At 42.8% G+C, this 26,296-nt stretch overlaps 1 gene segment (V, D, J or C); it reads left to right on the top strand.

Annotated features, from left to right (window-relative positions):
* LOC146081239 (Ig heavy chain C region, secreted form-like) overlaps nt 1–25,676 on the top strand; it is a 198,084-nt gene extending 172,408 nt beyond the window's left edge. Inside the window, 4 exon segments of the C gene segment in view lie at nt 20,152–20,451; nt 21,542–21,865; nt 23,352–23,678; nt 24,871–25,676. Coding sequence covers nt 20,211–20,451; nt 21,542–21,865; nt 23,352–23,678; nt 24,871–25,262 — 1,284 coding nt within the window.
* Nucleotides 25,677–26,296: the final 620 nt, after the last annotated feature.

Below are 26,296 nucleotides of genomic sequence, written 5' to 3'. Positions count from 1 at the left end.
TTAAAAATCAGGAAACTCGACAAATAGGGGTTCCCCGATTTTTACCAACCAGCCCCAGGCTCCAGGTCCGGGGCTGGTTCCCAAAATACGGGGGACAAAATGACTAGGGGTCCCCCGTATTTTAAGAACCAGCCCCAGGCCAAACCAGCCAGCAGGGTAATGCCACAGCCGGGGGGAGACTTTTTATACAAGTCCCCCCCGGCCAAAGCATTAACCCCCTGACCGGTCAGCATGGCCAGGGGCCCTGGGGGAGTGGGGACCCCCCAATAAAGGGGTTCCCACCTCCAGGACTTACCTGACCAGGCTGAAGCCTGGTGCTGCCCCGCTGGCCCTGCAGCGGTGGTCACCAGGCTGATTTGATACTTACCTATCTTGAGCCCGTAGGTAGGTCCCGGGGTCTGGGGTTCCAGGGCTGCTGAGTTAGGGTTCCGGGGCTCCAGGGCTTCAGAGTCCGGGGCTCCAGGGCTTCAGAGTCCGGGGCTCCAGGACTCCAGGATCCGATGAAATCCATAGGGGGAACCTTTGGAAGGAAATCCTACTCACCAGGTCATGCGGCGAAGATCGCGTCATCTTCTCTGTCTCCGCCGTAGTCCACCGTATCAGCCGCCAGTACCCGCTCACGGACTGACAGGCGCAGAGATCTTTCATCTTCCGTGCCTCTCATCCGAATGATTCTATTGGCCGCCTAGCAGCCAATCAAGAGCCGAGAAAGTCGGCTCCTGATTGGCCGCTAGGTGGCCAATAGAATCATTCAGTCCGTGAATGGGTACCGGTGGCTGATGCGGTGGACTACGGCAGACCTGGTGAGTAGGATTTCCTTCCACAGGTTCCCCCTATGGATTTCATTGGATCCTGAAGTCCTGGAGCCCCGGACTCTGAAGCCCTATAGCCCTGGAGCCCCGGACTCTGAAGCCCTGGACCCCAGGACCCCTGAATCAGCAGCCCTGGAGCCCCGGACCCCGGGACCTACCTTCGGGCTCAAGATCGGTAAGTATCAGTATGTATGGGCTTTGGATGTATTAAACTTTTATTTTTCTGTGTTGTCAGTGTGTGTTTATTTAACTATTTCTTTTACTGTAGAAATACAAGTGCCAGCGGGCCCTTTAATGCCCCACTTGTGGTTCTCCAAGTCCCAGCTTGCGGGAGAGGCTTGCTGGGACTCATAGTTCCACAGTAAAAAACAATAGTTTTTTATTCTATTTTTTACACTCAAATCAGCCCGTTGGCCACCGGGGACAGCACCAGGCTTCAGCCTGGTCAGGTAAGTCCTGGAGGGGGGGGACCCCTTTATTGTGGGGGGTCCCCCACTCCCCCAGGGCCCCTGGCCATGCTGACCGGTCAGGGGGTTAATGCTTTGGCCGGGGGGACTTGTATAAAAAGTCTCACCCTGGCTGTGGCATTACCCTGCTGGCTGGTTTGGCCTGGGGCTGGTTCTTAAAATACGGGGGACCCCTAGTCATTTTGTCCCCCGTATTTTTGGAACCAGCCCCGGACCTGGAGCCTGGGGCTGGTTGTTAAAAATTGGGGAACCCCTATTTGTCGGGTTACCTGATTTTTAATTACCGGCCCCGGGACTGTCAGCCTGGTGCTGGTTACAACTGTGGGGGGGAGCCCACGCCGGTTTTTTATTTATTTATTTCTCTATTTTTTACACTGAAGCCTGCACTGATCTGACTGATCCGTGCAGGCTAAAGTCAAATACGACAGGAAAATAAAGTGTATTTTCCTGCCGTATATTCGTGGCAGTTTCACACCAATTAGCAGCCGTATTTTCAATATGGCTGCTTAGTAAATCAGGAACCACCATTCTTTTGAATGGTGATTCCTGTCGTATCTTATCGATGGTGTAGACATTCGTATTTGTAAATACAAATACGAATGTCCCATCCATAGGTGTACGAATTGCCGTATTTTCGGGATAGCAAATCCCGAAAATATGAATGTGTAAAAAATAGGTGTATTTCTGCATACGAATACACCTATTTTTTACGAATTCATCTTAGTAAATTTCCCCCATAATGTCCACAGTTGTTCACTTTGCATTACATATGCCGTGCCAGAAGAAGAAGAAGACGAAGAAGCCGCTGGGACTTGAATTAAGAGGCTATTTAAATAAGGGATATGTCTTTGTATCTTCCTGTAATAAAGTCCAAATTGAATCTTAAAAGTTGCAGTAGCAACTCGCTAATCAATCTTACCTGTAAGAATATTTGAAAAGTGATTGAGATTCGGTCGCAGCAGAAGGCCAAAAGCGTTTCGTCATTATCATGACTTCATCAGGGGCAATGAAAAACTGATTTGACCAGTCGCTATCTGTAGTATATATCCAATAAAGTACTGTATGTATAGAGCAGTCCAGTGATGGAATGTCCAAATGAACAATAGAAGGGATATCCACTGATGAATTTCTTTCAGGGGATAAAATATTTGTTCAGATGAGCTGAAGGTCATTGACTTTTACCACTGCCAACTATCGTATAGCGACTATGGTGAGAGGTGTATGCAGCATGGATCCAAGTGTCTCTTGCACCCTTGGGTGGTGGGTGCAGGGTTGATAGCTTGTTTAAACAGTAATATTGTCTTTTACAGTAGGACTACAGGTCCCAGCAAGCCTGCCCCACATGCTGGTACTTGGGAGAAACACAGGTACGAGCATGTGGGGCATTAAAGGCCTGCCAGTATCTATAGCCCCCCTGTAAAGGAAATATTAAAATAAAACACAAACACAGGTTTTGAAATATTTTATTAAACGGAATCTTGTCTTCACCCAGAGCTTCTGGGGAGTCTTCACCTGGGTCAGCGGCCTTTTAAGCTCTTTTGCAAGGCCGCTGCTTCCCTGGGCTTCAGCCTCTTCATCTGTGTTCTTCACCTGGGGGTGGCAGCTTTTTCAGCTATTTTGCATGGCCGCCACCTCCCAGGGCTTGTTCTTTTGGAGCTCTTCTCTGCTCCTCCTCCTCCGCCATTGGACTGGCTGCCCCTGTCTCGAGCTGGCTAATATAGCTAGCTCTAGAGGACGGGGAAATGAAACAGCAAGCCATGATTGGCTTGCCGTGGCCATTTCTTTTCTACTCCGCTCCGCTGCGCGGATGGATGAGGGGGGCCCGGACCAGGACCGCTGCCTACGCTGTGCAGCCGACGACGCTAAGACAGGGCCACCACCAGGGTGAGTTTATTTAGGGTGAGGGTGTGGGTGGGGGGGTGTTTTGGAAGTGCCATTTGTGAGGAAGGGGGGGGCGAAATGCCGCGAGTGGGGGAGGGGGGGGGTCTGAAGTGTTGCGAGTGGGGGCGGGAGTGTCCAGGTGCCACGAGGGGGGGGGGATCCGGGTACAGTGAGTGGGGGAGGGGGCGGAATTGCCGCTAGTGGGGGAGGGGGGTTTAGTATTGCCGTGAGTGGGGCCGGTCTGGGCGCCACGAGTGGGGGAGGGGGGGGAGGCATCGCCTGCTCAGAGGCCCTGCTCATCTACCCGCGCCACACATGCGGGAGATGTGCAGGAGCTTCTGAGCGACTGCAATGAAATTATCTGACCCGTCCATTCTGAATCTTGGGCAGATTCAGAACGGTGGGGCCGCGCATTTAACTCACTGCGATTTACATGCATATTCATGCATTTTCTGAGTGATTTATTAAAATCACTCAGAAAATGCCTGAATGTGGCCCTGTGTATTGGGCCCATAAGAACTCTTTGTGATAAATTGTAAACTACTTTGTTGTCTTGCGACCCCGTCCGGTTGTTTTTTTACCGGTTTTTGCCACCCCTTCTTGTCGGTCAATTTTTTGCTAAAGGGGGTTTATTGCTATTAGATGAGCCTTCACGTGGATCGCTTGTGTCTTCCCCTGATGACGTTTGAAAATTGCTGGAGTTTTGTCTCTGCTGATAACGTTTGAATTTGCCTCCATTCCAGGCCGATTTTTCTCTATTGCCGGATAACCATCTGTAAACATTGAGTTCTTCATAATCATGGTTAACGGTTTCAAATTTCTGTTTTTTAAAGGCAATGAGCTCCTTTTTTTAGCTTTGTACTTGAGTATTCAATTTCTTCAGTCATTTAGTAGGCATTTCTTGCGAAAGGAAGTTGTTGTGTTCTATTTCAAAGTTGGATATTTTCTCCTGAATATTTCTTAATTCCTTTGCTGAGTCCTCCACCACTAGGGTCATTAAATTGATGGAACATTTATTTAGGATTGCAATCCATCTGCGTATAAATTCCTTGTTGTGGTGACCAATGGTGTTATTCGCACCCTAAATCCTAATATAATATATATATATATATAATTACTGCCCAAATGGATATAGTGTATGAGTATATATATACCTATTCAGAAACCCCTGAAGTGATTTACAGTACAAATACAAATTAGGACAAGTACATGGTAAATAAAAGACATTTGCTCCAGCGGACACTGACGCAATAATAACAGTGGCAGAGATATATATACATAGAAAAGCACGTGAGGAGAGAGGGCCCTGCTCATTAGAACTTACATTCTGAAGGGCCCGCCGTATTTTAACAACCAGCACTGGGCCCAAACAGCCAGCAGGGTAATGTCATAGCTTGAGGAAAAGTTTTATACACGTTCCCATGGCCAAAGTATTATACCCCCTGACTTATCAGCCCGGTCTGGCACACTGGGGGAGTGGGGGGACCCCCCCCCCCCCCCCAGAGTAACTCCTGTCTGGGCTGAAGCCTATTGTGTTTTATTGTGAAATACAACCCAGCAAGCGTGCACCGCATGCAGGGACTTGGAAAACCACAAGTTCCAGCATGCAGGTTATTAAAGGGCTTGCTGGTACTTGTAGCTCTACAACAAAACATACTCACCTATGAATTCCAAAGTTGGCAAGTCCTCTTCTCCAGTAGAATTCCAAATGGGTACCTGTGGAAGGAAATGATACTTACCAAGGCCTCTAGCAGAGATCGCATCCTCTTAGATCTGTAGTAGCATCCAGGAAGTTAAAACAACAAAGAGCACACCTGGACCATCATACGGAAACCACCATGTTTGTTGACACTTACGACTTCGCTCCCGAACTGGGGGATTGGCCCTACCCCAGCCAATAAGCAATGGAGCTCCCCTGGAGGCTGCTGCTGATTGGCTGGGGGAGGGCTAACCCCCCCAGTTCAGGGGAGGAGCCACACATGTAAACACTTGCGGGATATCCAGTTTGTGTTGCAGGTGTGTGTTTATTTTTTAAACCCCATGGATGCCTACTATGGATTGAAGAGGACACCATCTCCTCTGGAGGCCTTGGTAAGTATAATTTCCTTCCACAGTTACCCACTTGGATATCTACTGGACAAGAGGATGGGCCAACATTGGAATCCATGGATGAGTATTGTATGAATGATTGTAGTACAGTATGTGTTATTCAGTTTTATTTTACTATTTGTTTGCTGTAGAACTACAAGTACCAGCAGGCCCTTTAATGCTGAGTCTTGTGGTTCTCCAAGACCCTGCATGCAGGGCAGGCTTGCTGGGACAACAAAACACAACAGTTTATTCTATTTTTACACAAAACATCAGCCAACGTAGGCCACCTCCTAGGGGCACCGGGGGCAGACCCAGGCTTCAGCCTGGGCAGGGGTTATTCTGAAGGGGAGGACCCCTTTATTGGGCAGTCCCCACTTCCTCAGGGTTCCAGACCGGGCTATATCAGGGGTATAATTCTTTGCCGGGGGAACTTGTATAAAAAGTTTTCCCCTGCTGTGACATTACCCTGCTGGCTGTTTGGGCCTAGTGCTGGTTACCAAAATACAGGGGACCCCTATTTATTTTGTCCCCCATATTTTAGGAATCAGGATCAGCCCTTGTGCCTGGTACTTGTTTTAGAAATAATAGGAACCCCTAACTTCTTTGGCCCCTGAATTTCTAAAACCAGGACCAGCTCTTTGAGCCAGGGGATAGTTATAGCCGTGGGGAGTGGACCCCATGCCATTTTTTTCCATACAGATGGAGCCCCTCTCATTGTTTCTCAGCTCTCGCCAGAACGTCCCCCCTGGCGAGAGCAGGCTGAGAAGGACTCCATCCGACTGGGACACGCGTGTATAGAACAAGATGGATGCCAAATGGTGGATGGGTGGCTACTTAATCTATTTGGCAATCTCCCCCCAGCTTCTTCAGAAGCACTATAAACACCACAACCATGAGGCCAATATTTATACCCACTACTTAATTACAGATCAAACGCACATTTAGACCTAGTCATACATGGAAACCAGCTGCACCATAACACAATTATATGTCATTTAAAATGGAATTTATTTGGGGTTTTCATAGTGGTAATGATATTAAAAGGACTGCCAACATAAATTCTGATTGCCTTTTCTGAGTCACTCACAAATGATTTTAGCAAAATTGGAGCAATTCAGGAAAAGATAATGGGGGGTATTAAATGTGTGCTGATATTTTGGGACAGGGGAAACATTGGCACTCACCTATTCAATGCTGCCATTAACGACAGCATTGAAGGGTGTTAGATCCACGTCAGATCTGTTTTGTCAGAAACAGCCACAGATTGTTAAATTCATGGATGTTTTTCAACAATCCACAGCCATTTCACTGATCTGTGGACTTTCCGACACTCGACAGCTGGAACATTGAATTCCGACTGTCACGTTACTACCTGCAGATGAAACAAAAATAGCCTGGGATTCTGACTGTTTTGATGTTCCAACTGTCGGAATCCCATATTGAATACCCCCAATGAGCACTATACAGTAAGTATAGATTTATTTGTAAAGGAAAGAGTGTCTTTTTATGGTGCACCTAGAGACAAAAAGTTCATAAAACGTCACTTTTATTAAGTTAATTTAAAATAGTTGCGAATATAAAAGAAAATTAAGACAAGACATGAGACAACATATAGTGAAATAAAAAAGGATAAGAATCCTTCACCTAGTGGAAACCCCACTGCCTATTCTCCCAATTGCCTTAAATAATCTGACTGTTAAGCTTGTGTTGGTAACAATAATATTAGCAGCGTGGATCAGGGTATTTATTTGTAAGATACAGTATTTTTAATGTTTTTAATGACCCTGGGCTCTCTCTAGCAGCCGTTTGCAGGAACCTGAGCACGGAAACAGTTCCGTCTCAGCGCTGCTGCTGGCTTGCTGGAGCCAGTGGTACCACGTCCTGTGTTCTCCCACAGTACTGAGTCTGAGAGGTGCCTGCGTGCGCTTCCTCGCTCAGGTGGGTTAGAACAATCAGGTACACTGCCGGTTCTGGCGCCAGATACCGTGACAGTGTCTAAGGTAGGGGACCGTGTCCGACGGTAACCCCAAAACACAGCCTAACAGTTCAAAAAATACAGTTAATAAGTGGGGAGGGGAGAGTGGGGTATTAGACACACTAGGTGTGTAGTTTAGTCAAGCGTACGCTTTCGCAAAAGCTTCCTCAGGACCTGAGAGAGCCCAGGGTCATTAAAAACATTAAAAATACTGTATCTTACAAATAAATACCCTGATCCACGCTGCTAATATTATTGTTACCAACACAAGCTTAACAGCCAGATTATTTAAGGCAATTGGGAGAATAGGCAGTGGGGTTTCCACTAGGTGAAGGATTCTTATCCTTTTTTATATCACTATATGTTGTCTCATGTCTTGTCTTAATTTTCTTTTATATTCGCAACTATTTTAAATGAACTTAATAAAAGTGACGTTTTATGAACTTTTTGTCTCTAGGTGCACCATAAAAAGACACTCTTTCCTTTCCAAATAAATCTGTCCTTTTCGTGTCTATGGTAGCACACCCTCGTATCTATTAAAAATTTATCGTTGATAACACACAATGAGGGTCCACCTGTGCATTTAAACCCTATTATTTCTGTGCGACTGACTATACCTCTCTCTAGTTGCCTATACAGTAAGTACTTCATGGTCATGTTTTCCTCTACCTAGTCAGTCCTGGCGGAAACAAATACATAGTGTATTGTCGCTGATTGCTTTGAAGCACAAAATGGGTGTTTTGCAGCCTTATATAACTGTGTCATTTTGGATACTATCAATATTACCTACTGTATTATGCTATTATAGGAATGTGTTCAGTGAGATCAGAGTACCTGAGCAATGGGTAGGAGTAGGGTTTTGGCTAGGTTTACAGTTTGGACATGGAGTAGGGTATGAGATGTTTCAAATAATGTTAACTTTACCGTTGAAGCCAGACCCATAATAAGGGGGGGGGGCGGCACAGGGGGTCAGTACCCCTGGGCCCCCCTCTATCTAGGTGCCCCCTGTGGTTGGCATGAACTTTTTAGCTAAAGGTTTTGTGCATGGCAGTGGGGTAGTGCTGCAGCTTCGCCTATCTGCCAATGTGACAATGATTAATGGTGCTAAGCATTGGGAGCCAAGGCACATTGACTGCACAAGTGTACAGTGCATTACTGGGAGTTGACTAAGTCCCGTGAGACTTTGCACAAGAGGTCAGAGGCTGAGAGGCTTGTGCTGAGTTCTGCTTGGTGGAGCTCATCATATGCTTTTCAGGCCCATGGAGGACAGCAGCAGCGGCCTTGTCATGGGAGGGATTTTAATTAGAGGCAGCGCTGAGCCTGTCAGGGCTCCTACAGAGTAAGGTACAGAGGGACAAACACAGGCTTTTCATGTAGTATTTTATATATACTGTATATTATTTTTATATTAATCCCCCCTCCCTGCAGTTACCCATTGACCCATTTGACAATGTAATATTCTCCCATGCAGTTTGATACCAGCAATGACAAGTGGGAGGGGGCCCCCCTGTCTAAAGTGACCCCGGGCCCCACAAAGGATTAACCCGGCCCTGATTGAAGCTGTCGATATAATCTGTTATTGGCTTGGGGTAATGTGAAGGCTAGAATTCTAACCAAAGGTTAAGGCTAAAATACAGTTATATTGATGGTATTATTTTCTTATTGATTCCAAGTTGTTATAATACTATATAATGCACTGGCAATAAATTATATTCAAGTGAACCCACTATACATGACATTAAACATATTTGTGGTAATTAGCAGGCCCAGCACATAATACCAGTAAATATTACTTAATTAAACCAGTAGAATATACAGGTATGAGACAGAAATAGGGAAGTTTTATGTGGTATTCTGGTGGGGACCACATGTTTAAAGCTGTTACACCTCAAATATTGCAGACATCCAGATTAGACATGTGGGGTACCACATAAACCACAGGCCTAGCAAAATGATAACTTGCATAGCAGCTTGCAAGTGCTGAATAACATTGCCTCTCCTCCCACCTGTCTCCTCTCCTCCCACCTGTATCCCCAAAAATAGACTGCTTGCCAGACTGGAGTTCAGACTCATAATTGTCTGTGTGAGGCATTTTGCAGCAAATCACAGCACTGGACCTTGCAGAAGAAGAAGCAATGCGCTGTCTTACCGATGACAACATTACCTTATCAGATGGCTATATATATATATATATATATATATATATATATATATATATATATATATATATATATATATATATATATATATATATATATATATATATATATATATATATATATATATATATTAAACATAAATTGTGATATGTAAGAATAGAGGTTTGGAACCCATAGAGATTTTGCACACCAGGTAAGAATAGTGTTTACCTTCTTAAATATTTGGTTCCCTGAGTTTAATACAAAACTTGTTTCTTGAGCAGATTTCCATCATTTGTTCTGAAGTGTAAACTCAAGATAGTGGGCTATGGACTCGATGCGTATCTTAAAGAATTAAAGAGAATTGTTATCAGGTAAGTATATACAGGTATGTACAGTATATTAAGGACCTTGACATATATTAGTATGCTGTTTGTGTTTATCTCTCAATATAGTATTCTCCTACATCTGTCTGTTACTACTATTTTATATGTTTCATAAACTACAATATTTATATCACTTTAGTACAGAGTATATACGATAGTATACATTGGTTCTGTAAAGATGTAATTTCCTAGAACATGCGTAGAATGAGAGTTGGTTTGGAGAATTCTAGTATTAGTTATGTAGCTGATGAGGTCTAGCGAGAGATATGCTCTTCCAAGATCTAGAAATGATTTTTCTGGATGCTTAATAATAGCGAGAGGCTAATGAACTGGACCAGCTGCACTCAGGATAGTTCTCTATGAACTCTACTGAACAATATGGATTTTGAAAGCTTTAGGGAATATCATGTACAGGGTGAATTCCAGTTAGGATTAGCTGTAGTAATAATGATATTGCTTGTGAGCTGAAATGAGTGATAAGCATTTAGCTGGTGACAACTAGCAAATTATGTGGGACTGAAGAGTTGTATGCATGTTTCTGGTCAGGTCAGCATTGGCATGCATACATACAGTACATACATACATGCATGCATACATACATACTAGGAAGCTGTGTTACTCACTGGGCACTACGTGAGCTATACCTGCGGATATGTACAGTATCTAAAAAGGTTTCATAGTTATTGTGCAGCAAATATGTAATCAAGGTTGTACTGTAGCTCTCTTACATGTGTAGTGAATGGGCCTGAGCATGTGGTAAGGTTCTAGAAAGCTACAGAAATAATGGAGAAGATGTTTTCTAATCCTAAGAGGGAGCTGACAAGCTGATTTATTTGCCATTGAACTACAGTGATGGATATGGTTAGGCGTAAGGATCTGAAGACCTTTTTCATTATCTGGAACTGGTAAGGGGAAATGAATCTAGAATAATATGGAGTTATCATTATATAGCTGATATCTGCCAGTATGGTATAGTACATTACAGTGGTCGAGTAATATAGTAACTGTCTTAGGGATTATTTAATTATTGAGTTTTAATGGGGAATATGGATTTGGGAAGCAGTAGCAAGGATTATGTACCGAGTAAACTCTAGAACAGTCCCCAAGATGTCTTTACAATCCAGTCTTTAAAAATATCCATGCTTGTGCACAGGTATAAGCATACTGACTGAGGTACTAATGAAATCATCTATGAAGCTGGGATATGGATCTACTCTGGCAGTAGTCTATAAAGGGGATAGATATGGATCTTGCTATCATTAGTAATGGGGTGTTTTTTAGCTTTGACCTTTTTTAAACACATTGATTGGGTAAGATATGGTACTAATCATGTAGTAGCTGGGGAACTGCATCAGTGTGTCTGGAGGCTTGTAGTAATGATTGTATATGTAGCTAGCAGGCATTTAGCAGAGGTATAGATGTTTCATTGGAGGTGAGTTCTATCATTAGGGAATGTAGGTGATTGCCAATAGCAGGAATAAATATGGGAAGCTGTACAAACTAATATGTAACTTACTAACAGTGAGGGATAGCAATCTGAAGAACTACTCATCACTATTAGTTCCTAAGTACTAGTATAGGATACATATTTATGGAGCTGTAGTAATCATTGTAGATTGCTAGCATTATGAAGATTACAGTATGCATGTAATGATTCTATTCATTATTGTTTTGCTAGTAATTGTTTTGTAGCTAGCAGCGGGATAAGGTATTTGGTAAAAGAAATGGGCCTGGGAAGCTGTGATACAGATTGTGTAGCTTGTGAGCCTAATGTCAGGGTGAGATACAGTAATGAAGCCCATACACTAGGGTGATATTGCATTCAATCCTTTGAATTTGACCGCATCTGTGCGATAAATCGAAGGATTGTATGCATGAATAATGGGTCCCCGGATGCGATGCGCCGGCAAGCCAGCAGATAATATTTATCGAATTGAATGAGCAATCGCATGTGGTTTTTGACCACATGCGATCGCTCGTATGCAATCAGCGGCGGGTTCGGGGAGTGGGGGTCACAGCGTGTGTGGTGGTGGAGCGAGGACCTGAGCACTGGAGGTGAGTGGCAGTGGAGCAGGGTCCGGAGCAGTGGAGCAGCAGTGCCGTGAAGAAGCGCTGGCAGCGGGGCTCTGTAGCAGCACCAGAGTTTGAAATATCGGACGACCGTCCAGTTTGAAAATGTTTTTACAAATTCTGTTGCTGCCTCTGCTGAGCCCCATCAGCGCCAGCACTCCTTCAAAGCACTGCTGCTCCACTGCTCCAGTCCCCGCTCCACTGCCACCAGTGCTCTATTGCCTGTTCCACTGCCACCCCTCTTCCAGCACCCGATATAGCATTGCAGATGGCATGTGAAATTGGGTGCTGGAAAAACGCACTGGGCACCACAAGATGCGATCAGATGCAATGTGACTTAAGTGCATGGGCACCATAACATCTGTTTCTATCAAGACCTCATAAGTGATGCACTGGAGCAACGTTGGTGGAGTTGGTTAGCACTAGTGAGTGGTACTACTTTCAAGGACTTCAGTTATTAATTGTAACTGGTGAGCTCGTTTGAGATGGATGGGGTCAGAGCTGTGTCGATGATTATGTAGCTTGTGGGGGATACATATGAAGATAACTGTGACAGTAATTACAGGGCAAAAACTAGGGGGGGACTATCGGGGCGTATGTCCCGGCTGCTGGATGTGATACCCATATGTGCATACAGGGTGGAGGGGGGACGGAGTGGAACTAAATTATTCCCTTGCCCAGGGTGATGAAAATCCTAGTCTCAGCCCAGATTACATAGCTAGTGATGTCTGGCAGCACATATGAATCTGGAGAGCAGTAGTAATGATCATGCACCTGGTAAGCTCTACTGATACCCATTTTATACTGCCCTAAATATCCGGGGTTATAGCACATGAGCGCGCAGCACCCAGGGATAATGTGAAGTGGAAACACAACCAGTTGAAATTACCCAGCATAGAGCAACTGGCATTTAAACCCGGGTAGCAAGCAGGGTTTAACACGGATTCAACCTGGCAGTTTATACAGGTTCATTCTGACCTGGGACCCCTTCACAGCAATAGAATAGCCAGCATTTGGAGATGTTCTCATCTAAAAAGTGTCTGCTATGGAGCCACCACCAGTGTGTCCCCAAGCTGGCAATATGCTGGGTAGCGTTGCCAGTGTAAAAGGGGTCACAAGCTGTGTCACAAAATACTGGGTGCTACATGGATTATCTGTGTAAAAGGGGTAGAAATGATATGAATCTGTAATACTACTAATAGTAGTAAATGTTATGGGTCTGGGGAGCTGGGGAACGTGCTGTTAACCCCTTGGGTGGTATGCCCGAGTTTCCGGGCATACCACTAATGTGTAGTAGATGCACACCACTGGCGCACCATCTCTAGAGCCTCCCCACCGTCACTCCCCCCGACCCCCCACCCCATAACCTTTGCTCCGGCGATCGTACGCCGGAGCTTGCCGGAGCTCCCCTAACCCCCTCTTCCCCAGCCGCCATGCAGTTTCCTGCAGTGACGTAGGCGGCAGACTCGGGGATGTTCAGGACAGCTCAGGGGCACTCGGGAGATTTCAGGCACCCGAGTCCTCCAGAGCCATCGCAAAACATCCCCGAGCCTGCCGCCTGTGTGGTCAGTGATGACTGACAGGTGGCAGGGAAGCTCCGGTGTACTAACACCGGAGCAGAGGTGAGGGGGGGGTCCTGTGATCTGTGGTGGGTTTTGCTATGGCAGGACAAACCTGCACTGGTAGGTTTGTCCTGCCCCAGCAAAACCCACCACTCAAGGGGTTAATACCCTTTTACAGCAACCTAAATAACCTGTTTTTTTTTCCCCCTGGGAGCACACAAAAACCCGGGTTTGCAGGCAGTGTAAATGCTCCCATTTGAAATGTTCCAGGTCCAACCCTGGTAGCGAGCAGGGTTAAACACTGGTTCAATCCGGCTCGCTGTTCAGAGTAAACGGATAAGCCAGGTCGATGCAACCAGGGATCGGTTCACTGCAATGGAAAAGCAGGTGCTGGGAGAAGCTCTCATCCCAGCTTGGAGGTGTAAAAGGGGTGTAATTCATCTTCAGAGCTACTGTACAGTCATAACAAGCTGTGCAATATCTGGTGAAGGATATGCAGAGCTGACATACAGATTATGTAGCCACTAGCTGCATTAATGATTTGGCTATTTCTTGCAGTGTAGATACAGGTATATGTATATTGGCAGGCTGCAGTAAAGGTATGCAGATGCCTATTGCTAGCAATGGATATTTCTCTGAAAAGCTCCAGGGCCTTAAAATGCAGGAAATCCCCCTAATTAAATAGTAATTTTTGGTGAATCCCAGCAAAATCGAGGTATCCCTAGGATTTAAGATGGAGGGACATCAGCAGATATATCATAAATTTGCACTGTCCTTTCATTTGCAACCCCAATGCAACCTACATGGGATTCTATGGAGGCTGAAATGCTGTCGGATTTACTAAGCTTGGCCCCAGCACCTAATCCAACCTACTGTAGCATTTGTCTCCACATCGGCCAAGGCTGGAGCCAATGGGCTACTGCAACACAGATTTTACTAGAGAGGGATCCATCTGTTCTCCATGAGGTAACATTACCCCGGGTGTACCCATAGTGCAGGGGTGCATAATGCACATGCATGAAACTCTGGGGAAATGGCCACTGCATGATTCTCATGGTAATTTGTGCAGCAGGGCTTTAGAAGGGTGGCATATTAAATATTCAATAAATGGGTGCAGGGTGTATGGTGTTAGGGTCTGTGTGCACAACATTATACATAATCGCCCCATGTGTATGCCCCTTTAGCTATCACTCTGCTTCCAGCTCTGTGCTGAATCGGGTTCTTATTGCTGTCTGTTTCTTGACAAGAGCATAGTGTTACATTTACATGAAAATAGTAACTTGCATGTTGCGACTTTAGGCAATGTTATTTTGTAACATCCACATTGTTATGCGGATTTTGATAAATATGGCCCTTAGCCACCAGTTGTACAGTAGCTGATGAATTAGATGCATGTTGTGGGGAGTTGTAGCACTAACCATAATCATGTAGACAGGGAAGTGGAGGGAAGACTATGGCTCAGTAGAACTGTAATAATAATTATACAATAGGGCTAGATGTATCAAGCTTCAAAAAGTGATAAAGTGGAGAGTGATAAACAGCCAGCCAATTAGCTACTTCTATGTTACAGGCTGGGTTTGAAAAATGACAGATAGGAGCTGATTGGCTGGCTGTTTCTCTCCCTGCTTTATCACTTATTGAAACTTGATACATCTGGCCCATAAAGAGCTGTAACATGCTGTTGTTCTCTAGCATGGTCCTAGGTAGCTGTAGTAATGAGGTTAGTGATTCCTATCGATTGATATGAACTTCAGAGCATGGATCTGAACAGCGTGATTAATGATTAGCAGAATTAAACATTAAAGGATAGGAATTCGGACAGCTGTAGGTAAGAATTATGTACAGTAGCTGACAAGCTCTATGTATACATATAGAGCCAGAGATCAGGGAAAATAATGATGTAGCATGTGAGCACTTGTCTAGGATGTGGACACAGAGAGCTGTACTAATAATTGATTAGCTGAATACTATAGTGAGGTGTGTAAGGGGACAATGGTGCTATACAGAAAGCGGCTAATGTAACTGGGATAAGCTGCGGCCGCAAAGATGAGGAAATACCAGAGATACTCATCTACATGTCTGTGGTAATATTCAGGATATATACGGATGACTGGTAAACAGGATGCCAGCGACCAGAACACCGGTGCTGGCATCCCAATAGAAGGAATCTCCATAAGGGAACGGTAACTATACTTTAGGTAGTGAGGGATATGTATCAAAAGAACTCTAATATATACATAGTTACTAAGCTGTATACAGGTATACTGATCTACTAATCTATTTTAATAACTATGTAGATGCAAAGTTCAATAAATCTGTACAGTTTTGGGTACCATCTTTTTTTCCCTATTGCACTTTTTTCCCTATTACAGCTTTGCAAGTCCACCAAACACTGCCCTCTGCCCGCACGGCCGCCCGCCCTCCCCTCACGTGTCGAGTTACCCCCGCACACATGAGAATGGATGTTTTGCATAAACATCCATTCCCAGCAAGGAGAAAATCATTGGATGGTTGCTGTCCATTGAATGATTTCTGTAGCATTCGCAGATGTGAGACACCTCTGTGGTGTCTCACATCTCCGAACACCCTGTGCGGGAAGTGGGCGGGCAGCTGACATCCACTGAGTTTCCATGTGCGGTATTAGCTGCCGACAGGCGGGATTCCAAAGGCCTCAGAATCCTGACTGCCGGGACTCTGACAGGGTGCAGGCGCTATGAAGCCCCTCGCAGGCTCGCTGTACTCGCGGAGAACATCCCCTGTAAGTCGGGATCCAGACTGTCAGACTTTTCACAGTCAGGATTCCAACATTGTGTACAGATCGCCAGAATCCTGACTGTCAGGAGGCCAACCAGCAACCGCTTCCATCCAGCCCCCTCCTCTTTCTATCTGCCCCTGGATCTAAGCTTTAGGTTTAGTGATTTATAGCTTATCTATATTACTAACATAATAAATAATCACTATTACTGACTATTGGACAATGAAACTTCATTAATGGTAAATAATTTGTCTTTGCTTCAAATGGCACCTTCATTCAAGGCAAAATTGGTAATATTTAAATTGTGCCAGTATCGCATGGTATTGAGGAGATTTAGTAAACTTATTTAACTATTAGAACTATGCTGTTGTTGAATTAGAGTAATATGGCTCCAGTAATGTGTAAAGATCTGATGATTTATTATACTCTGGACAGAGCTGAGTTAACATGGGCTGCTCAAAGTATTGGATGGTTCTAATAGACAATATACAGCAGGTACAGTACTTATAGGTAAAGTCATCAAATTTCAGTCACCTTTCTGGGTCAATATACTGTAAAGTGCAATTAGTAGGAAAGATCTAATTGATGATATAGATCACTTCTGGAACAGGTAACCCTTTCAGTGTCAACGTTGCTGTGAGCGATCCTCAAAATATCCGCAACAAATGCCAGCATTGCTCCCAGCGACTGTTCTTTTAGTATGAATAAATACAAATACCGCCTAGTCAATAAACTGCAGTTAAGTTAAATATTGCACCCAAAAAGAACAGATGCTGTGAGCGGTGCTGGCATTTTTAATGTATATTTTGGCACTCGGAGGGTTAATAAAACGGTTTGCTGGGCAATTTTCACTCCTCTTTTAACAAATTCCCCTGGCACACAAAGGGTTAAGGCTCTTTTGGTAATGAACTAATAGGTGATATGTTACTCTATTTTATTTTGGAACACTGTCAGCAAAAGGCCTGTATAGGTAGTGAAGCTAGTTGGGATGACATGCTAAAAAAGCTACATAAAATAACATAAAGTAGACCATCCAAGGCAGTGTAAATGGTTAAATAAAATTAGGATTGATTCATGTTTGTAAGTAAAGGCCCATACACACTAGAAGATTATTTTTCCAATCTGGCGGGTTGGAATGAAAATCTGGAAATTTCTAGGAACAAATTACAATCAACCGTTTGCTCCCAAATAGTGGAAAATGGAAAAAACAGTCAAATGCATAAATTGATTTAACCAATCAATGTTTAAGAGCAAATGGTCAATTGTCATTTGCTCCCAAAAAGTTCCAGATTTTCATTGCAACCAGCCAGATTGGAAATATAATCATAAATGGATTACTCACTATTGGGAGGACATAAAGTACCAATTGTTACTTTACAGTGATATGTTGCTACAAAAATTACAATTAGAAACTGATTAGTTGGTATTTGGGGATCTATTTACTAAGTCTTGGAGTGAGAGAAATGCCCTTATTCAGATCTAATTGCAGTACAAATATGTTCTCAAAATGGGCAAAACCATATGCACTGCAGGTGGGGCAGATGTAACATGTGCAGAGAGAGTAAGATTTGAGTGAGTTATTTTGTTTCTGTGCAGGGTAAATACTGGCTGCATTATTTTTACACTGCAATTTAGATTTCAGGTACAACACACCACACCCAAATTTAACTCTCTCTGCACATGTTACATCTGCCCCACCAGCAGTGCACGTTTTTGCCCAAGTTTGTACTGCGATCAGATCTGAATAAGGGCAACAGGATGAAATTTGCTAAGATGTGCATTCTACTTCACATGTGATGTTGCTCTCTACTTCTTATTTATTTCACACCCTCTAGAAGATAGTAGACAGGATTTGATTGGTTGGCCATAGCAACATCACATGTGAAGTAGAATTCACATCTTAGTAAATTTCCCCCATATTGTTACATGTGACACAAATAACAACTATGAATCAGTTTTGTGACCCATTGATCATTTCCCAATTAAAAGTAATTGTATTTCTTCTAATTAATTCATATTTTATACAAATAAAGGTATTTTTACTAATACAGCCAGTAGTACCCAGGCAACCCTTGTATCGCTGTAGTACACTGTAAACGGAGATCTTCTTTATCTATAGTGATTTTACTGATTAAGTGGATTTGCTCCTGCATAGACATTGGTGCAGATGTATTAAGCCTGGAGAAGAGATAAACTGGAGATAAAGTAAAGGGAGATAATTCACCAGCCAATCAACTGTGTTTGAAAAATGACAGTTGGGAGTTGATTGGCTGGTGCCTTATCTCCTTCCACTTTATCTCCACTTGGCCCCCATATATTAGGCCGCATTGTCCTTAGGACAAGTCGGACCCAATTCTCCTGTGAGCCGCCCGGCAGCTCCCCGGGATGCTCACATACAATTTGGCACTTGATGAGCCAATTTTTACATGTGATAAATCGCTTGTGATTTATCACATGTAACAGAGAGCTGCAGCGGGCGGTGAGTAGCAGGGGGTGGGCGGTGATCCTCATCAGGGGGATGCCGGAGCGGGCAGCTGGTCCTGAGCGCTTTAACTAGCTGGCGGCTAGTGCTGACCTGGCCGGGCGGTGTGATCACAGATATCAGCAGCGGGGAGCCAGGGACGGGCAGTGCAGTGGCGGTTATTAGATTTTTAAAATACTTGTCAAATGACTGGCCGTTCTCTAATTGGCTGAGACAGCCAATCAGAGAACGGACAGTCATTTGATAGGTATTTTGACAGGTATTTTCAAAATCGAATACCCGCCATTGCACTGCCCGTCCCGCTGCTGATATCTGTGATCACACCGCCCGGCCAGGTCAGTGCTAGTGAAAGTGCTCAGGACCCGCTGCCCACCAAAATGCTTCCCCGGTCAGGCGGGCAGGTATATGCATACAGGGAGGTCGGACGTGATCTTATGTGCTGACCGTCTGACTTCCCTGATCCGGTCTGATGCGCACGAGACCGCACATCGGATCAGATGTCACACACCTGCGATTTTGGGCCAATTTCACCCGGTTATCGGCCCAAACTGCCAAAATCGGATGAAATCATCCCAAAATCGCGTAGTGTATGGGGGGCCTTAACTCTTCTCCAGTTCATCTGCCCCATTGTAACATATAATAAAATACCAGTTTTAAATTAATGTTGGTTATATTCTCATCACAAGTCTCCCATGACCATAATAGTAATGTCACCATGTACATGTGATATAGAGTTACAGGTGACACTACAAAAGTTGAAAATGTCTATTTGTTACATTATAGCCATCCTTGCAACAGTACAAATGTACAAAAGTGTACAAAAGTAAACCTTCATTGCTGTTCACTTTTATAAATGTAAAATCCAACAACAATTTGCATTTTACATTCCATTGCTCTTTTTTTTTTTTTCATGTGATCACCATTTTTTCTTGTGTTTTATTTCAGTCATTTAGGTATTTGGATCACTTTCTATATTTTGCTGTTTTAACTGTTGTTGCGCAGTGTAAAAATATTTTAAAATAAAATATTTTAAAATCATGTAGTATTTTGTGCTCATTAATAAGCTCAGAAAAGTGTTAAACTCAACCAACACTAACAGTGTAGTAGATGTACGAAGCAGTGATAAGGGAGGAGAAGTGAGCGAGAGAAGTGGCCCATGGCAACCAATCAACACTGAAGTAACATCTATAACTTGCACAATATAAAATTATACAGAGCAGCTGATTGGTTGCCATGGGCCACTTCTCCTCTGGCTCACTTCTCCTCCCTTATTACTGCTTAATACATCTACCACAGTCTGTTATAAGTTTTTCCTGCCTTTTGTAAGGAGATATGGAAATGAGTCTTTATGGACCACAGTAAACTCAGCACTTCATAGAATTTGCAGTCATCTGATTAAAACAGATTAACTGCATTATTTGATTGGTTTCTTCACACACTTAAACCTTTGTGAATTGTAAATAGTTGGATGACTAGTCCATCATGTCTCAGTACTGCTGTGTGACACCAATCTATGTTCTTCTTTGTTGCAGCGGACAGCATTTCCCCACAAGTCTTTCCCATTGTCTCATTTGGAAACACTGATACCAGTATGGTTTCTTTTGGCTGCTTTGTAAGTAAATATTTCCCTCAGCCTCTAGTAATGCAATGGAACACAACTACTGGAGAGATACCAACAAATGTTAAAAATTTTCCAAGTAACGATTTGGTGAATAGTGGCAGTTACAGTCTTGTCAGTCAAGTTACTGTCAGTTCCACGGACTGGAATAGTAAGACATACCAGTGCATTGCCACGCACTACTCCAGCACTATCCTGAAGAAAATTCCCAAAGGTGAGTCGCATATAAAAGTTAAACTCTTGTAACAACATATGTACCTGATCCATAACCCTTATTAAAGATTAAGATAACATTCTAACTCTTATTGGACTTGTATGATAAAAGTAAAACCATTACATTACCTATTACACAGTCAGGGGCGTTAGATATTTGTAGGCCCCATAGAAAAAGTTTATAAGGACCCCCTATTTAGCAACTGATGGTGATAAATGTATGTAAAACATATTACTTAGACAGTAAAAGATGGGCCCCCTTCAGTTCTGGACCCCATAGCAGCTGCACCCTTTGCACCTATGGCACCCTGTACACAGTGAATTTCCTGTCCCTTACAGGAAAGTGTTTCTCAAACTTGCCCTGTTAATAATGTTGATGAAAAGTTACAAAAACATATTTCAGCAATATATAAAATGGAAACCCTAAAGTCAGTGTAATGCTACACATATGATTGTGTCATAGTGGCCTAATCCAGAAATGTATGCAAACCCAATGTTTTTGGATCTGCGCATCCACAGGAGATGTACTGTGTACGTGCAGATCCTTGGCTGCACTCAGGGTGCCCCAAACTCTGCAGGATGACTGACCAGGGGCTTCATTAGCTTCAACAGCATGAATTTCCAGGTTTTTCTGAGGGTCACTCAGATGGCCGATGTTTATGCAGACAATCCGATGTGGATCCGATGTGGATGCAGCAACCAATTAGAAAAGGCACAAAAAGCGTCAACTTATACAAGGCGCCTCCAGTGGCATTAGCATATTATCGCACAGTGTAGTGTACAAAGACACAGTGGCTGAGTAAAATAGGTCCATCTTTAGTTTAAACCAGGCACTGTGTAACCCACTGTATGACATGTTGAAGGTAGAGGTAATTCAGGCCAAAGGGCATGCAAGATATTACATGATATTACATTTTGTATATGATGGAAGTAAGACATTAATTACAGTTCAACAAGGTCACTGTAGTAGTAGACTAGTCTAGGAAAGAATATACTCACACACACACACACTTGCATGTTTGAAGAATAAGGGAATATGATTTATTTCAGTGTTTGTCAAATAACAAATCATTTTCTAATCTATCCTTCAGGCTGTACTACTCCTCCAGAAACACCTACTGTACGCCTCCAGCAAGGAACTTGCCCTGACAGCACCTATGGCCAAATAGAACTGACTTGCGAGGCATATAACTTAACCACCCAGGATGCCATGGTGAAATGGTATATCAATGATAAAGAAACAACTCTCCCACAAGACCTACTTGAACTGGGACGATCCATAAATCACCTTTTTGCCCTGCACAGCACAGTGAGCATTAGTCAGGCTCAGTGGAACAATGGTGCTCGTGTCAAATGTAAAGTGACAGACAAAGGAACAAGCAAATCAGCTGAGGCCACTATCAGGAAATGTTCAGGTATGGTAGCAAAGACTGACACTAACAATAACACTTACATATGACTTATGTGGACTGTAATTGCCATTTGTATGCATTATATTTTTTCTACATCGTATTCATTTTACATTTGCTTCAAGATAACCAGTATTAATAAATCCATTTATTTTTTTGCCCTGAGACATAAAAAAAACAAGTACAAACATTACTCCACATAAATGAATACAATTACTAGGGGGCTAGATGTATCAAGCTTCATAAAGAGATACAATTAAGAGTGATAACCAACCAGCCAATCAGCTTCTACCTGACATGTCACAGGCTGGGTTTGAAAAATGAGAGATATGAGCTGATTGGCTAGTTGTTTATCACTTTCCGTTGAATCACTTTTGAAGCTTGAATCTGGCCCTTAAAGCTTTTAAAAAAGAAAAGAGGTGATGTTGCCCACAACAACCAATCAGATTCTATAATTTTCTAGGCTTGGGTAACATTCACATCTTTCCATTTTTAGAAACTTTAGTAAATTTTCCCCAAAGTGTCTATATCTGAAGAGGTCTCTATATTTTCAAATAACATATTTGTCCGCAAAACAATTGTTTTTAAAAATCATTGTGACATTATTAAGACACAATTAAATATCACACAAATTATGTAAATGAACACCTGGTGTGGAGCAGGCATACAAGGCCTTTACACAGGAATTCCGAAATCAACAGAGCTGTTCAATATTTGTATTAATGCTGTCCAGGGAAGAGGGACACCAGTCCCAAGCATTCCAGTCTGTGGATTCTAATGCTGCAAAGGGTATCTGAGATGTATAATAACACAGCCCTGTGTTGCAGCATAATATAACTACTAGGCAATTTTGACTATCTAGTCAAAATTGCCTGGCCAAATTGCACCGTGTGTACACAGCTTAATAGTTACTCCCTCGCTCTGTCTATATTCTAAGGTCTGGGACAGTGGCCCTTATTCTTGTTCACTCGCAAAGGTAAATCTAATTCTCTCTGCACAAGTTACATCTGCCCCACCTGCAGTGCCCATGGTTTTGTCCATTTGAGAAGGAATTTGCCCTTGCGAGTGAACCAAAGGGCCATTGTTACAAATGGTGGCAAAAGCCACCTACAGTATTGCATACAATGCATCCACAATCTGCAGATAAAGGTGGAAATATACTAATCCTTAATAAGTACCAGCCACTCAGCTCCTCATTGCCATGTTACAAGGTCTGTTTGAAAAATGATACTTAGGAGCTGGTTTGTTGGAACTTTATCTCTCTCCGCTTATCAAAGTTTAATACATCTGGCCTTTTGACCAATAATAAAGAATGACTTAACACAATGAGACACTTTTTTTTCTTGTTTCCAATAAATGACATTTTTATTCTCAGCCTATTTTTCTCATGTGTGTTACCTAGTCTTCCTGTTACCCCTCTTCAAGTTGTATAGGGCTATATATCTCTCAAGCTGACATGATTTGTAAAAATATTTATTGTTATATCCGACAGAAAACTTCAACTGTCTGGGAATCAATGTGTACATGCTGCCGCCCTCTATTGAGGACCTTTATGTCCATAACACTGCCCGCATCACTTGTGTGGCCTCCAACCTTAAGGATACAAATGGCGGTACATTTAAGTGGAGCTATTCCGGATCTCCTAATGAGCTGAATTATCAAACAGAAGACCCTCTGCTGGAAAGAAATGGCACATACAGTGTTCACAGTGTACTCACTATATCCATCGATGCCTGGATGCAATATACAGAAATTACCTGCGTATTTAGTCACACACAGCTCACTGCTCCAATCATTACAACAATATCAAGGAGACAAGGTAAGAGACTGTACCACAATGCACAGAGCAACAGTATTCCAGCTGAATGTACTAACTCTTATTGTTCAAGTTGTGTTACCACCTAGTGCAGGTTGAGAATATATTAGTGCCTGCAGACCATTTTCTTGAGGCCCTACAAGAGCTGCTATACAATTCTGCCATTTTGATAAAGCTCACCATCAGGAATTGCTGAAGAGTAGGGAGGTATGAGCTGGAGGACCAACTGCAAGTTACAATCTTGTGATTACACCTTGTGATTAGTCCTCCTGTTCCTATACCCTCTAGGACTATCTGAGAGAAATATAGGGAGCAAGAGAAAGTTGCATGTTGGTAAAATACTTTCCTATGCGGAAGTGCATTGTACAAAGAAATTGCATTTTTTTTATTTTTATAATTGCATACAAAACTGGATTACCCGAATATGCCTGCACTCAGCTCTAGATCATGAGACTAATTCAGTATGGTCGCTAATCAGAGAATTCACAATCCGGACGATTATCAAATTACTGGGGGTGAGCAGCATTCATATTGCACATACGCAGACACAATTAAAAATTAGATATCCGTACACATACAGTAGTAGTTGCAGCTTGATTGACAGGAAGCCAGCATTTAGGGGGCAGAAGCATGGTGTTTTCTGGGTGTGTTTGTGCACATCCTATCACACAGCTCCAAAAGTATGTGCTGCGCCTACTTTTTGTACTAGATTGCATCTCATTGCTTTGCAATGCGATCTAGTCCAAATTGCATACAATAATTGTACCATGTATGGACACCTTCAGACTGGCGCAGATGGAAAAACTCTTTGATGTTTTGGTTTTGGCAAATGGGTCTGCAAATGATCGCTATTTGCAATGCATTCCCAATTTTGCAAGGGGCGTTTATTCTTTCTGGCTCGACGGTGACGTTTTCCTCTCAGGCAACTGCTTTTTCTCATTTTAGAGATCCATCTTGAATTAGACCCCACGTGTGATGTGAAAATTGCAAGCTATATCTGCAAAGCAAACTTGCATTAGCTGTACTGTCTCTACAGCTAAGTTGTCCATTTCTAACATGCATCAGAAAAATGATTTTACATCTAATTATTTCCAGAAACATTAATCTGCACATGATTATTAACGTGTTACCAATGTTAGTTCAATGTACACTTCTCATAGAATTGATTTAATATATATATGTTTTGTACTCGCAGACACAAGGCTTTCATTACCTGATATTGCAGTCTTCGCACCAACTTCTGAGGAGATAGCCAGGAAAGAGCTGTATAACCTTGTATGCGTTGCCTATAGGCACTATCCGAGCGGCATCCATATGTCCTGGACACAAAATGAAATAGAAGTCTCCAAAGATCGCTATATAAACAGTGACCCTAAGGCTGATGTTGAAGGGCAAAGTTATTTCACAGTCAGTATGTTAACTATAACTGCCGACTCCTGGGATAAGGGGAATGTCTTCAGCTGCGTCGTGGGCCATGAAGCCATCCCATTGCGTTTCTCCACAAGAACCATTGACAAAAACTCTGGTAAACCAACAGTGGTCAATCTGTCTGTCACTGTGTCTGACACCACCATGTCTTGTTATTAAAATGTCCCTCACACCATCCCCCTCTTTCCTTTCCCAGCAAGTTGTTCCATTCCCTCTACTTTTATAACCTACACAGTATAGAAACGTCTTCTGATAAAAAGATCTGACAAATAAGAAAAAAGTTTCCCACTGTTCCTTTTGTTCCTGCTTGTGTTTCATGTTCTTCCTATCCCAAAAACCTATCTTCACCCACATGTGCACTTGTGATTTTCTTGTGGTGGGAAATGTGGGGACTGTGTTTTGTAAAATGTTTGATGCTGCAATAAACTCTGTAAAGAAAAAAATAATGAAGAGATTTGCTAACTATCAGAGGGCTGGCGTTGTAAATGGTTACATAGTTACATAGTAGGTAAGGCTGAAAAAAGACTTGCGTCCATCTAGTTCAACCTGGTATAGATATCCCGATATATTACAGATAGGAATCTTCTGACTGAAGTTTTATTTCTTTAGTACAAAATAAAACTGGGTAATGCAAAATAATCTTATCAATGCATGTCCACTTTATGATACTGGTTTCATTGGCGTTAACAATTCCAGCACATAAAACAGGGACAATTTTTTTCCTGATCACTATGACTTGCTCATTGTTTAATATTAAAGCATTCAAAAAAACTATTGCAGTCACACTGTAAATGCCTTACAAAATTACAGAGATATACTGTAGGTCATAAGGACATTTCTATCATGGTCTAGCAAAATGATTCGTAGAGGACACATTTTCCAAGTTAAATGTTTGCACTGACTAAAACAAGACTGTCCATTAAATCTGTTCATTAAAACCAAACAAATATGTTGGTTCACTTGCATAGGACAGGAAAATGCTAGGGGGTGTATTTACTAACGGTCCATTTTCAATGAATTTTGTTTTGTTTTGTTTTTAAATCGATGGAAAATCGAGCAAAAACAATAGTATACTACCAGGGCTAAAACACACTTTGCTCACATTAAAAAAAGAATATAACAAAATAAATCTGTTGTGTAATGTACTATCAGCCCCTGAAATCAAACATCGATTGAGATCTATTTTCATCTAA

This window comes from Crinia signifera, chromosome 1 (genome assembly GCF_055691185.1).
Source record: "Crinia signifera chromosome 1, ASM5569118v1, whole genome shotgun sequence".
Classification (NCBI taxonomy): Eukaryota; Metazoa; Chordata; class Amphibia; order Anura; family Myobatrachidae; genus Crinia; species Crinia signifera.
This window is presented reverse-complemented; position numbering and strand designations above follow the sequence as displayed.